General features: G+C 39.1%; 1 protein-coding gene across 1 annotated transcript in view; it reads left to right on the top strand.

Annotated features, from left to right (window-relative positions):
• LOC106876186 (SKI3 subunit of superkiller complex protein) overlaps positions 1 to 12,717 on the top strand; it is a 33,197-nt gene extending 20,480 nt beyond the window's left edge. The window contains exons 12-20 of the mRNA XM_014924626.2: positions 1,766 to 1,843; positions 3,730 to 3,830; positions 4,581 to 4,725; positions 5,359 to 5,438; positions 7,216 to 7,321; positions 9,550 to 9,602; positions 10,927 to 11,034; positions 12,173 to 12,257; positions 12,682 to 12,717. Of these exons, the coding sequence (XP_014780112.2) occupies positions 1,766 to 1,843; positions 3,730 to 3,830; positions 4,581 to 4,725; positions 5,359 to 5,438; positions 7,216 to 7,321; positions 9,550 to 9,602; positions 10,927 to 11,034; positions 12,173 to 12,257; positions 12,682 to 12,717 (792 nt within the window). The remainder of the gene's footprint in view (positions 1 to 1,765; positions 1,844 to 3,729; positions 3,831 to 4,580; positions 4,726 to 5,358; positions 5,439 to 7,215; positions 7,322 to 9,549; positions 9,603 to 10,926; positions 11,035 to 12,172; positions 12,258 to 12,681) is intronic.
• The last annotated feature ends 1,119 nt before the right edge of the window (positions 12,718 to 13,836 follow it).

Genomic DNA, 13,836 nt, shown 5'->3' with positions numbered 1-13,836 from the left:
TATACAATAATAATAATGGAGGAGTTAGTCTTCTATGATGTACACTACAGCATCCTGTATATTTTGCATCGAAACCTGCTTAGATATGTTAATAATAGATACGCATATATTCATTCCATATCTCACTGTAGATGGTGCAAATAATGATTTTTTTTAATTAAAAAGTTGACACAGAAAAAACACCCAAACCAACTGCAATGTTGAAAAGATTCAAAGATGACAACAGCAATAACTGCACAAAACAGAGAATAAAAGCATCAAAAACAAAAAAAAAAAAGAGAAAGAAAGCAAGAATTTTGTTAGCAAAATCTTAAAGCACTTGATCACTTAATAATCCTAGCTTAATCCCGGGCAACACCGGGCTATACTGCTAGTCATAACTAAACATAAAGAAACCTGGAAACAGCAGCCTAAATCCTTCAAATTACATTTTGCTGACTTAAAAAACGGAAGGGCACATGAGATAATACAATGCTAGGTATAGGCACAAATGTGGCTGTGTGGTAATATATTTGCTTCTCAACTATATAGTTCTGGGTTCAGTCCCACTGTGTGGCACCCTGGGGAAAATGCCTTCTAGTATCTAATATTTCTCTATCTTCATATTATATATCTATCTGACTATGTATCTATTTCTTTCCTTCTCTCTCCTCCTTATATCTAATACTTCTATATCTTCATATCTTATATCTGTCTAATCATGTACCTGTTTCTGTCTGTTTGTCTCCCTCTCTCTCTCTCTCTCTACACACACACACAACACACAAATGCATATATAATGGATCACACATACCTGAAGCCACTCATTACACAAAGACAGACGCACACATGAATACATGTAAATAGAAATACAGACACACAGAGAATGTCACACTCACACACACACAGCGACACACTCTCTCTCACACACACATACACACACACACACACACGCACACTTGCACACATACATCCAAAAGTATGTAGATACATATACACCTTCCACACACACACACACACACACACACAAACACACACATATGCACACACATACATACTTATATACATTTATACATTGTGAGATTTATTGGAAAACCTTGACCGAATTTCCCTTGTTGCCATAATATTGATTCCCTTCAACGATTATTACTGATGCAGTAACAGTTGATTACATACACATATAATACATAATGAATGGGTATGTGTGTGTGTGTGTGTGTACATATTATTACTGATTCAATAGCAATTGTTTATACATCTGGCACATGCATACATCTTTAAATATACATATGTACATGTGTTATTACTGATAAAGTAAAAGTTTATTTATGCTAATGGCTAATTTATGCGTACTGGGATGGCTGTGTGGTTAAGAAGTTCACCTTGCAACTGTAAGGTTTTGCGTTCAGTCCTACTGCACAGCACATCGGGCAAGTGTTTTCTGCTGTAGCCCTGGGCCAGCTAATGTTTTGTGAGTGAATTTAGTAGATGGAAACTGTGTAGAAGCCTGTTTGTGTGTGGTTAATAAAGTAAAAAAAAACAGGAAAAATAATCCAGAATCCTTGTCCGGTACTGGATTGATCCCAAAATCTAATCAGTTTGTGCCAGTCACAATGCCAAACATCCCTGAAAGTTTCATCCGAATCCATCCAGCAATTCTTGAGTGTGTGTGTGTGTGTGTGTGTGTGTGCGCACACACACACACACACCTATACATGCATAGATATATTAACCCTCACGCTTACATAAATTCTCATAACTGTATACATGCGTTTTCTTGTTATAGACGGAAAGCAGCAACATTGAGATTCAGATAACTCTTGCCTATCTTTACATCAAGCTAGAAAAATACCAACAGGCTGAGGTAAGTGTATTCATTTCCTACCTATTCGTCCACTGTCTGTTCACTACACATTCACTTCCTATTCATTACATGTTAACTACCAACTTTTTATGAAATAATGTTGATTACATCGACCCCAGTACTCAACTAGTACTTAATTTATTTACCCTGAAAGGATGAAAGGCAAAGTCAACCTTGGTGGAATTTGAACTCAGAACATAGCAGCAGATGAAAAACTGCTAAGCATTTCACCCGGCGTGCTAATGATTCTGCCAGCTCACCGCCTTTCCATACATCCTTTATACCCATTCTCTTTCTCCATCCAGTTGCATTCTATCTCTTTTACAACTTGACAAAAAGGTAAGCTGCTATGTCAGGGATAGCCAAGTTTATTTGATAAGAAGAATCATATACAATATTTATTTAGCATTCAAGAACTGCAGCACATAGTTTTAAAATTATGTTGATTTATGAGAAAATATACACTGAAACAGTTTTACCTGCTGAAGTAGATTAATTCATCTTTAACCACTGAAGGCTTTTATTGAGTTTTCATTTTTACAGTTAATCCTTTAAAATCCAGCTAGTAGGATGTTAAAACTGAAACTCAATATTATCTCGGAAGCTGTACTTAGTAACTGTGAAAACTGTTGTTTGGTCACCATTGCTCTTTGCCAGTGCTCCACAACCTTTTTTCACTTGTGGTACATGTATATTCTTTTCAAAATTCGGCAGCACAACCGAACTAAAAATATAGCTAAAAGTATAGAGAAAAAAATTATATTCAGGTTACACTGTGGCGCCAGGTTACACAGCAGCATACCTAGCTTCGTCTTGTGGCACACTGGTTGTGGAGCATTGCTCTATGCCAGTCATGAGTAAACTGTGGCTTGTGGGACTTTCTGAGTTGCATCTTCAATGGAAAATTACATTGAATTTTTAAGTAGTATGGCCTGCTTTTTGATAAAGGTTGCCCATGCCTGCTGTATGCAGTCACTTCATCTGTTAGAAATAGCAGCCAAATTTCTCTCAAATTACATCTACCTTGACTGTCTGAATAATAATGAAAGAAAAAAGGTAGGGAGGAACACCATATTGGAGACTATAGTCCTGGATACCCAAAAAGATGAAATGGTCATGACTGGAATGCTGTTGATTAAAAGTATGCTTGATGAGGGCTGAACAGTAACAATGATAGGTGGTTTCACTCTTATTTAGTATCTTATCACCAAACCCAAAATTTCTAAATTACTGACATCATGAATGTAGCTCTACATGGACAATCTTGTGATGGTCAGGAGTACATCTTCTCTTGTCATAGTTTTATAGAAACAAACTAAAGTCATCATCATCATTGTTTAACATCTGCTTTCCATGCTAGCATGGGTTGGACGATTTGACTGAGGACTGGCGAACCAGATGGCTGCACCAGGCTCCAATCTGATCTGGCAGAGTTTCAACAGCTGGATGCCCTTCCTTTGATATTGCTGCACCTCTTATGTGTCCATAGCTTACACTGGGTACATCTTATAGAGTTTCTACCTATGCCTTTTCTACAGATCGAGTAGGGCCATCTACCTGAAGGGGTTTGGGGCTTGTCTACCTTCCTACTTATTAGGACTTTAGTTTTAGCTAGGTTGACTCTAAGGCCCTTCGATTCTAATCCTTGCTTCCACACCTGAAACTTCTCCTCCAGTTCTGATAGTGACTCAGCAATTAGAGCAAGGTCATCAGCATAGAGGAGCTCCCAGGGGCATCCTATCTTGAATTCCTCTGTTATCGCCTGGAGGACTATGATAAATAGGAGGGGGCTGAGGACTGAACCTTGGTGGACCCCTACCTCTACCCGGAATTCTTCACTGTACTCGTTGCCTTCAACTATTTGCTCTTGTCTTGTGTTCTTAAAGGAGTGTGTGGAGAAACTTGCTGAATCAGAATCTGCTGAGGTTGTTGCCCTCAAAGGTTGGCTGCTCTTTCATCAGGGGAATTACGAAGTTGCCTTGCAGAAGTGAGTATATATTCTTTTATTTTACTATTCTTCTACTTGTTTGTGTCATCAGACTGATACATTTTCTATGGCTGGATCCTCTTCCAGTCACTGACCACATTACGCTTAGTTGGGGTGGGCGTGCTTGGAATGTGATCTGGGTGTCAAGGGGGTGGCAGCCTGAAAAGTTTGGGAACCATTTTGACACATGCTAGCATGGAAAAATGAAACTTAAAATGATTTATTTCTTTTATCTTTCATCTTTTACTTGTCATTGGACTGTGGCCATGCTGGGGCACTGCCCTGACATGTTTAGTCAAATGAATCAACCCCATTACCCATGTTTTAAGTCTGTTACTTATTCTTTTGGTCCCTTTTGCTGAACTGCTAAGTTACAGGGATGTAAACAAACCAAGATGGTTGCCAAGCAGTGAGAGGGACAAATGAAACACAAAGACATACATACACATGCCACACACATATACTTAGACACACACACACACACACGACAGGCTTCCACACAGTTTCCCTCTACCAAATTCAAGCAAGACGGTTACTAAGTGGTGACAGGGAGAGATGCAAACACAGAAACACACACACACATACTTACAAACACGCAGACACACACACACACGACAGGCTTCCACACAGTTTCCCCTCTACCAAATTCACTCACAAGGCACCTGTATTTATTTACGTATTTATTTTTGTCTGTAGAATTACCAACCCGACCTTAATTCAGTCATGTTTCTCTCTTTGCCCTTCTCACAGACTTTTGGCTGCTGTGTCAGAATATCCCGAAAGCAGCAAGTTTCTTTTGATGCTTGGCCGTATCTATTGGCAACTGAAAGACTCCCACACTGACAACCAAGAGAGCAGCAACTATTCTGAGAAGAGTTTTAAATCTTTCCTTCAGGTATGTGTTTCATATGTTTGTTTATCTAGGGTTAAATATTATCTATCTCTGGCTGAATGAATGAAATACTAGCACTTGAAGGCGCATGACTCAGTGGTTAGGGCATTGGGCTCACAATCATGAAGTAGTGAGTTCGATTCCCAGACCGGGCTGTGTATTGTGTTCTTGAGCAAAACACTTTTTTTCTCATTGCTCCAGTTCACTCAGCTGTAGAAATGAGTTAGGACATCACTGGTGCCAAGCTGTATCGGCCTTTGCCTTTCCCTTCGGTAACGCTGGATTTGTCCAGATTTGGGCCTTGAAGGGGAACTTTCTAGGCACAATCCTATGGTCATTCATGACCGAAGGGGGCCTTTACCAGCAATTGGATACCTTTCCTTAACCTTCTAACTTTTAAACTGGCCATTTCCAAGCAAAATATTCTACTTGTTTTATGTTCAAAGTGACCAGATCTGGCCTCTCACACCTACCTTGCAATGTCATTTTTAAAAATAAAACTATCACACCATCAAAATCTTGAAGCTGTATGGTTATACATGGTTAATTCAAAGCAATGTTAATAAATAAGCATTACATTTGGCAGAATAATCTGAATGCTGTATATATATATCTATATATGTCTTTTTGTTTTAGGCTGCCAAGTTGGATCCTTACAATTGTGAGATATTTCTTTATCTCGGACATTTCTATCTTCATGTACAACAAGACAAAGAGTGAGTAGGCTTTGCATTTTATGTAATGTGTGTGTGTAAAGTTGTCACTGCCCTCACCTCCTCCTCCCTCCTCCTTCTCATCCCATCCACCTCCCTTTCTCATCCTTTCTGGGGGAGGAGGAGAAGAAGAGAGGGTAACATTGTATGGCCTTTCTAGGCTTGCCTTAACCCTTTAACATTTAAACTGGCCATATCCAGCCAAAATATTCTGCCAGTTTTATGCCCAAACTGACCAGATCCAACCTCTCACACCTAACCTACAACTTCATTCATCATTGTTCATTGTTTAACGTCTGCCTTCCATGCTAGCATGGGTTGGACGATTTGACTGAGGACTGGTGAACCAGATGGTTGCACCAGGCTCCAATCTGATCTGGCAGAGTTTCTACAGCTGGATGCTCTTCCTAACGCCGACCACTCCGAGAGTGTAGTGGGTGCTTTTACGTGCCACCGGAACGAGGGCCAGTCAGGCGGTACTGGCAACGGCCACGCTCAAAATGGTGTTTTTTATGTGCCACCTAAAAAATAAACAATTGCATTATTGAAATCTTGAAGCTACACAGTAATGCATGTTTACTTCAAGACAATATGAATTATACGAATTAATAATCATTACCAGCATCGCCTTATAGCATTTGTGCTGGTGGCACATTAGAAAATCATTTCACAACTATTAGAGTAAGGTCATCAGCATAGAGGAGCTCCCAGGGGCATCCTGTCTTGAATTCCTCTGTTATTGCCTGGAGGACTATGATGAATAAGGAGGTGAGGACTGATCCTTGGTGGACCCCTACCCCCTACCTAGAATTCTTCACTATACTCATTGCCAAACCTCACCTTACTGACAGCATCCCTGTACATGGCTTGTACAGCTCTCACTAACCACTCATCTATCCCTAGTTTCTGCATTGACCACCAGATAAGGGATCAGGGGACACTGTCAAAGGCTTTTTCCATGTCAATGAGAGCCAAGTACAGAAGTTTACCTTTGGCAAAGAATTTCACCTGCAGTTGTCTTACCTGAAATATAGCACCAGTGGTGTATCTCCCTGCACAAACCCAAATTGCATCTCATCTAAACTAACGCTCTCCCTAATTAGTTGGGCTATGACCCTCTCCATAACTTTCATCACCTGGTCCAACAATTTGATACCTCTGTAATTATTCCTATCTAATGTGTCACCTTTACCTTTGTAGCAGTTGACTATGGTGCTGCTACACTAGTCATTGGGTATGACTTCTTCATGTATCACCTGGTTGACTATACGGGTGACTAGTCTATAGCCTACATTGCCAGATATTTTAAGCATATATGCAGTGATTCCTGATGTGCCGGTGTCTTCATATCCTTAATTGCTTTATCTACCAAGGTACTGTCAATTCGGATAGCTGGTCCCTCTGTTGGGTCGACATTTGACAGACTCTCTTCTATTCATTCTCTTCATTTAGCAACCCTTCATAGCGGTTTCCCCAAGTCTCTCTCTTTGCAGCCTCATTATTAAATTATTAATAATATACTTATATATATATATATATATATATATATATATATATATTTAATGCTGGTATACACTCACACACACATATGTATATTCTATCTATCATTGTGCACAACCATTTATATTCATTTTATCCAATACTTACATGTGTATATATGATACACACACACACACACACACACACACACATACACACACGTCCTATTTAACCTTTACATTTAATATATAAAACTGTATTTTTTGCTTATACACTTAGTTTAAACTTATGTTTATTACAGAAAAGCTAGAAAATGTTATCAAAAGGCTTTTAATCTTGATCCTGAAAATTCCGATGTTGGTGCTGCATTCTGTGATATTATGATGGATACTGGAGATGTTGGAGATGTAAGTGTGATTTTATTCAAAGAATACAGAAACACAGAGCTAATAACAAAACTTCTAGACAGTTCCAAGGTTTTCTAGAAACAGCAGCCAAATATTCCACACAAGAGGGGTGGTCACAGTTGGATTGCTTTTGATTGTAGGAATACTTGATTTGGACTAACCTTGGATTAAGCAGTATCATCACTATAAGAAGAATGTTTGATTATGATATGATATTTAATTATTTTTGATAATAATCTTTATTTGTTTTTATAGTATGTTCCGTTGGATGTGTAATGTCAGTGTGCATACTCGACAGAGTGTAAGTGCTCCGAGAGAAAAGTTGGACCTAAGAAGCATCAAATGTGGTGTGCAAGAGAGACGACTACGCTGGTATAGTCATGTGGTATGAATGGATGAGGATAGCTGTGTGAAAAAGTGTCACACCCTAGCGGTTGAGGGAAACTGGAAGTGATAGACCCAGGAAGACCTGAGATGAGGTGGTGAAGTACGACCTTTGAACATTAGGCCTCACCGAGGCAATGATTAGTGACTGAGACCTTTGGAAATATGCTGTGCGTGAGAAGACCCAGCAAGCCAAGTGAGACTATAACCTGTGGCCTATGCCAGTGGTGTAACCAGCCCATTTAGGCATACCTTTCTTTTATTGGACACTAAACTTTGCTTTATCGACTCCGAAACGATGAAAGGTATAGTTGACCTTGGTGGAATTTGAACTCAGAACGTGAAGACAGACGAAATACTGCTAAGCATTTTGCCTAGCATGCTAACGATTCTGCCAGCTCATTGCCTAAGTAATCATCATCATCATCATCATCGTTTAACGTCCGCTTTCCATGCTAGCATGGGTTGGACGATTTGACTCAGGACTGGTGCAACCGGATGGCTACACCAGGCTCCAATCTAATTTGGCAGAGTTTCTACAGCTGGATGCCCTTCCTAACACCAACCACTCAGAGAGTGATAATAATAATAATAATAATGACAATAATCCTTTCTACTGGAGGCACAAGGCCTCAAGTTTGTTGGGAGGGGACTAGTCAATTACATCAACCCCAGTGTTTCACTGGTACTTAATTTATCAACCCTGAAAGGATGAAAGGCAAAGTTGACCTCAGCAGAATTTGAACTCAGAATGTAGGAATGGATGAAATGCTGCTCAGCATTTTTCCCTGCATGCTAACAATTCTGCCAGCTTGCTGCCTAGTAATAATAATGATAATAAGAATAATAGTTTCTAACATAGGAACAAAGTCAGAAATTTGGACAAAGGGGCAGTTGAAATAATCAACCTCATTCGTTAATTAATACTTCATATTAGAGACCCTGTAAGGATAATTACAATGTTGACTTGTACGAGATTTAAAATCAGAATGTAAAGAGTTGTAATTAAATACCACAAGGTATTTTGTCCAAAACTTCAATGATTCTTTCAGGTAACCCTTCGTGGGCTGCCGGGGTTGGAATTACACAAAAAGCCATTGGGGTTCCCTTTTATTTTTGCACATTTCCGCACTATCCATTAAATAATATTTGTTTAATCTTGTATGTATGTGTGAGTGCATGATACAGAACAAGGAATTTAGCACTTTTCTTTTATAGTTTCATAAACTATACATATAGCACTAATCATCATCATCATCATCATCGTTTAACGTCTGCTTTCCATGCTAGCATGGGTTGGACGATTTGACTGAGGACTGGTGAACCAGATGGCTACATCAGGCTCCAATCTGATTTGGCAGAGTTTCTACAGCTGGATGCCCTTCCTAACGCCAACTACTCCGAGAGTGTAGTGGGTGCTTTTATGTGCCACCGGCACGAAGGCCAGTCAGATGGTACTGGCAACGGCCATAAAATAAAACAAAAAGAACAAAAGAAAAAAAATATATCAATTCATACCAGTATAAATATAAAGAAAATTGACTTATAATTCATCAGAATATATGAAAAAGAACAAGAAAAACTAATTTCCCAGAAGGCCAATAGGGTCCAGTTGGATTCCATTGACCACATTTTATGCTATAACATCCATATGACTGGAAATTTTAAACTCAAAATTTGTTTGTGCAATACGTAGACTATTGACGATAAAAGTCATGATATATAAACTCATTTAAATAAAGAATGTAAAGGTTGCATAACTTTTAAAATTTGCTGGGGTCCCTTGAGACCCCACCAGCCTATGAAAGATTAATTAATACTTTTGGTTTTGGTATTCTTTCCAGGAGAGTGTTTTAGAATATTTGAAGTCTGTGACTACTAAAGCTGGCCCTGGTGGGTAAGTGAATTACAAGCATTTTTAATTAATGCAGTAACTAACTAGCCTAGTAATTAACTGCCTGTCTTTACTGATTAATATAGCAAAAGTGAGATGTGCAAACATGTGAGAGAAGTGTGGTGACAGGCTTTGATGCCTTTAACCAAATAATAAAAGAATAGTTGAGGTCGATTTATTCTCTTACTTGTTTCAATCATTTGACTGTGGCCGTGCTGGAGCACCACGTTGACGGGGTTTTAGCTGAAGAAATTGACCCCAGGACATTTTGTAATTTTGAAACCTAGTACCTATTTTATCAGTCTCTATTGCTGAACCGCTAAGTTATGGGGATGTAAACACACCAACATCAGTTGTCAAGCAATGATGGGGGACAAATGCAGAGACAAAGACACACACAGAAATATAAACACACACACACACACACACACACATATAATGGGCTTCTTTCAGTTTCTGTCTACCAAATCCACTCACAAGGCTTTGGTGATCCTAGGTACACTGAGCCTGAAAGAAGTTGGTGGTGATCATGGTTGGTCAAATCTTTGATCATTTACAATTCTAGCTTGAATATGATGTGACTTTCATCTGATGTGGCTCAAAGTATGAAATGTATTTTATTCTCTTATATAAGTGCAGAAATAACTGTGTGATTTAGCAGTTTACTTCGCAACCATGTGATTTCGAGTTCAATCACACTGCATGGCACTTTGGGCAAGTGTCTTTTACTTGTGCTATACCATAGAGTTGAGCAATACCTTGTGGCTGAGACAGTACAGAAGTTTGATCAGGACAGCCATGGGTCATAGGTCTACTTGATCAAAACAGCCATGAGTCACAGGTTTGCTTGATCAAGACATTTATGGGTCATGGGTCTGCTTGATCAGGACAACCATGGGCTATTGATCTTCTTGATCAGGACAGCCATGGGTTATTGATCTGCTTGATCAGGACAGCCATGAGTTATAGATCTGCTTGATCTGGATAGCCTTGGGTCATTGAGCTACTTGATCAAGACATCCCTGGATCATAGGTCTGCTTGATCTAGACAGCCATGAGTTATTGATCTTAATCAGCTGTAGCTTATTGATCTTCTTGATCAAGGTAGCCTATATAAATCTACTTGATCAAGACAGCCATGGGTTATTCATCTGCTCAACGAGAACAGCCATAGCTTACAGATCTCCTTGATTAAGACATCCATAGATCATAGATCGTGTTATCTATACATCAACATCAATCATCTTCATGTAATATATTAAAATACTATTTCAGTGTTTTGTTTTTATTAATGTTTATATTGTTTTGTTTTCTTTCTTTATTGCAGTGCTAAATGGGCTTGGTTACGGTTAGGATTGAAATATTTGAAGAACGAGGACCCCAATAATGCTGTTATTTCTTTCCAAGCTGCTCTGCGTCCCGATCCTCTTGATTTGTAAGTATTTTGCAAATCCTATTGTTAATGGTGATAAATTGGCAGTGTTGTTAGGATATCAAGTTGACTATCTTGCTATATTTGTACCATTTCTCTGCACTTTGAATTCAAATACTGCCATGGTCAACTTTGCCTAGGTTCTCCAATCATCATCATCATCATTGAAAATCTGCTCTTCATGCTGGCATGGGTTAAACGGTTTGACTGGAGCTGATGAGCTGGAGAGCTGCACCCGGTTCCAGTCTGATTTAGTATGGTTTCTACAGCTGGATGCCCTTCCTAATGCCAACCACTCCAAGAGTGTAATGGGTGCTTTTACATGTCACCGGCACGGTTGCCATTTACACGACACCAGCAACGACCACTACTACAATTCATGGGTGGGTGCCGTTTACATGGCACCAGCAGTGACCCTGACGGTTCATGGATGTCATTTGCATGGCATCACCAATGACTGCGACCAACAGCCACAATTCAGCACCCCCTCGTATATTCAATGGGCTTCATTCAGTTTCTGTTTACCAATCCTTGCTGCTTTCCAAGAAAGGGTAATATTTTCTCCATGGCCAGATATGCTTTTCTGTGGAAGACTGGAAACAAACAACCTCTCTTGTATGACAAGGAGGCTCATTTACAATCATCACATGATGTTGAGATAACGATGCATACAACCACATAAACAAACACACATGAGGGGGTGCTGAAAAGTTCTTGCTTTAAGGGTATCACAAAAAGCCTGGTTGGAGGCCCAACTTTCCGAGCTCTTTTAATGTGGGAATCTGAGAGGGGAATCATCATCATCATCATCCTCATCATCGTTTAATGTCCACTTTCCATGCTAGCATGGGTTGGACGATTTGACTGAGGACTGGTGAACCAAATGGCTACACCAGGCACCAATCTAATTTGGCAGAGTTTCTACAGCTGGATGGAATATGTTAAAGAAATCATAATTAACTGATCCTCTTGTATTTTCTTTTACCCAGAGCCTGGAAATTTTCTGTACCCCCTCATGTAAATGTTTTCCCCCCTGAACTATAACTGTAAGACTGGTTGTGAATTAGTTATGTTTTCAATTTGTAAACATTTAAAATCTTTATCCTTTTATTTATTCTTTTTTTCTCTTTTATCCACACAGTCATATATGGGAATGTCTCGGTGAGGCATACATTAATCGAGGCAGTTACACGGCAGCTTTAAAGGCATTTACTAAGGTCACTGAGGTATGTAAGAGGAGACGAGTCTCCTAACAGATTTTCGGTTTTAATCTGGGTGAGAGTGCAACACCGTCCTCATTGAACACATGCATGCACACAGGGAGAGAGAGAGAGAGACAGACAGACAGACAGAGAGAGAGGGAACTTTGCCACCATTTGGTTCCAGGATCAATCTGTAACCAAGGATACAGGCACTCTATCTCTGAATATAGCTTTGTTACAACTATATTCTAATAAACATTCTAATAGTTATATTTTTTTATTGATTCTATAAAAATCCTCCATAGTTAACTTTAAAGAGGAATTTAGTAGAAATTAACAAATAAATTTCTAAATTCAAACTAACATTGTTACAGTATTGAAACTATATTGTTTATTTAATAATCATGAAAGCCCATAAGTTTTCTTTTTTCTTTCTTTCTTTCTTCAGCTTGACGCAGACTCCGTCTACAGCCAGTACATGTAAGTAAACATACATACATACATACGTATGTATATTTCTCTCCTTTACCTTAGTTGACAATGATTGTCATTATCTCTTATTTTTTAATGACTTTTCTTTTCATTAAGGGTTAACTTTGATTAAAAATTTCTTTTATTGCACTACATTCAGTATATCTGCTCACACCTGCCTGCCTTACCATTTTATTTGTCATGTTGTCCTGAAAAGAAACAACATACAACAGTGAGGATCCTGTTTTGTCCTGCAGGGTACAAAGCAACCTCACCAGTGCTGGTGCCATGATAAAACACATCTAGTACACCCTGTAATGTGGTTGGTCAATAAGTAGTCAGCATAACGTTGAGAAAACCCTTTAGTTTTTCTTGTCTTTTGGAGGATATGGTAACCTCTCTAGTGTTGATGCCAATACGTACCACACTCTTTAAAATGGCTGGTATTAGACAGAACATCCAGCCAAAGAAACCATGTTAAACTAGAGATATAATGAGAAAGATGTGGTTCTCTGACCTGTTTAGGATTGTTGCAACCTGCTTTACTGAGCCATCATGGAAAGTGAGTATAAAATATTGATGCATGTGTGTGTGTATGTGTGTGTGAAGGTATGGGTTTGTGGTTAACAGGCTTTCTTCCCAACCATTTGGTCTCAGGTTTGGTCCCATTGTGCAGCATCTTAAACAAGTGTCTTCTTTAGCCTCATGTTGACCAAAGCCTTTTGAGTGAATTCGATGAGCAGAAACTGAAAGAATTCTGATACACACACACACACACACACACACACACACACACACACACATGCACATACACAGGCATGCACATATATGTATGTGTGTGTGTGTGTGTGTGTGTGTGTGTGCAATTTTCTTGACATAACATGATGTTTGTAAATGAGCATTATTGTCAAACAAGTGATGTTACTTGTATCTGGTCTTCTATGGAAAACACGTCTGGTCCTGGGGAAATATTACTTTGCTTGGAAACAGATGAGGGTTGGCAACAAGAAGGGCATCCAGCTATAGAAAACCTGCCTCAACAAATCCATTTGACCCTTGCAAGCATGAGAGAGTGGACATTAGATAATGATGATTTAAATGCACACACACACACACACACACACACACACAC

Source organism: Octopus bimaculoides, chromosome 8, assembly GCF_001194135.2.
Source record: "Octopus bimaculoides isolate UCB-OBI-ISO-001 chromosome 8, ASM119413v2, whole genome shotgun sequence".
NCBI lineage: Eukaryota > Metazoa > Mollusca > Cephalopoda > Octopoda > Octopodidae > Octopus > Octopus bimaculoides.
This window is presented reverse-complemented; position numbering and strand designations above follow the sequence as displayed.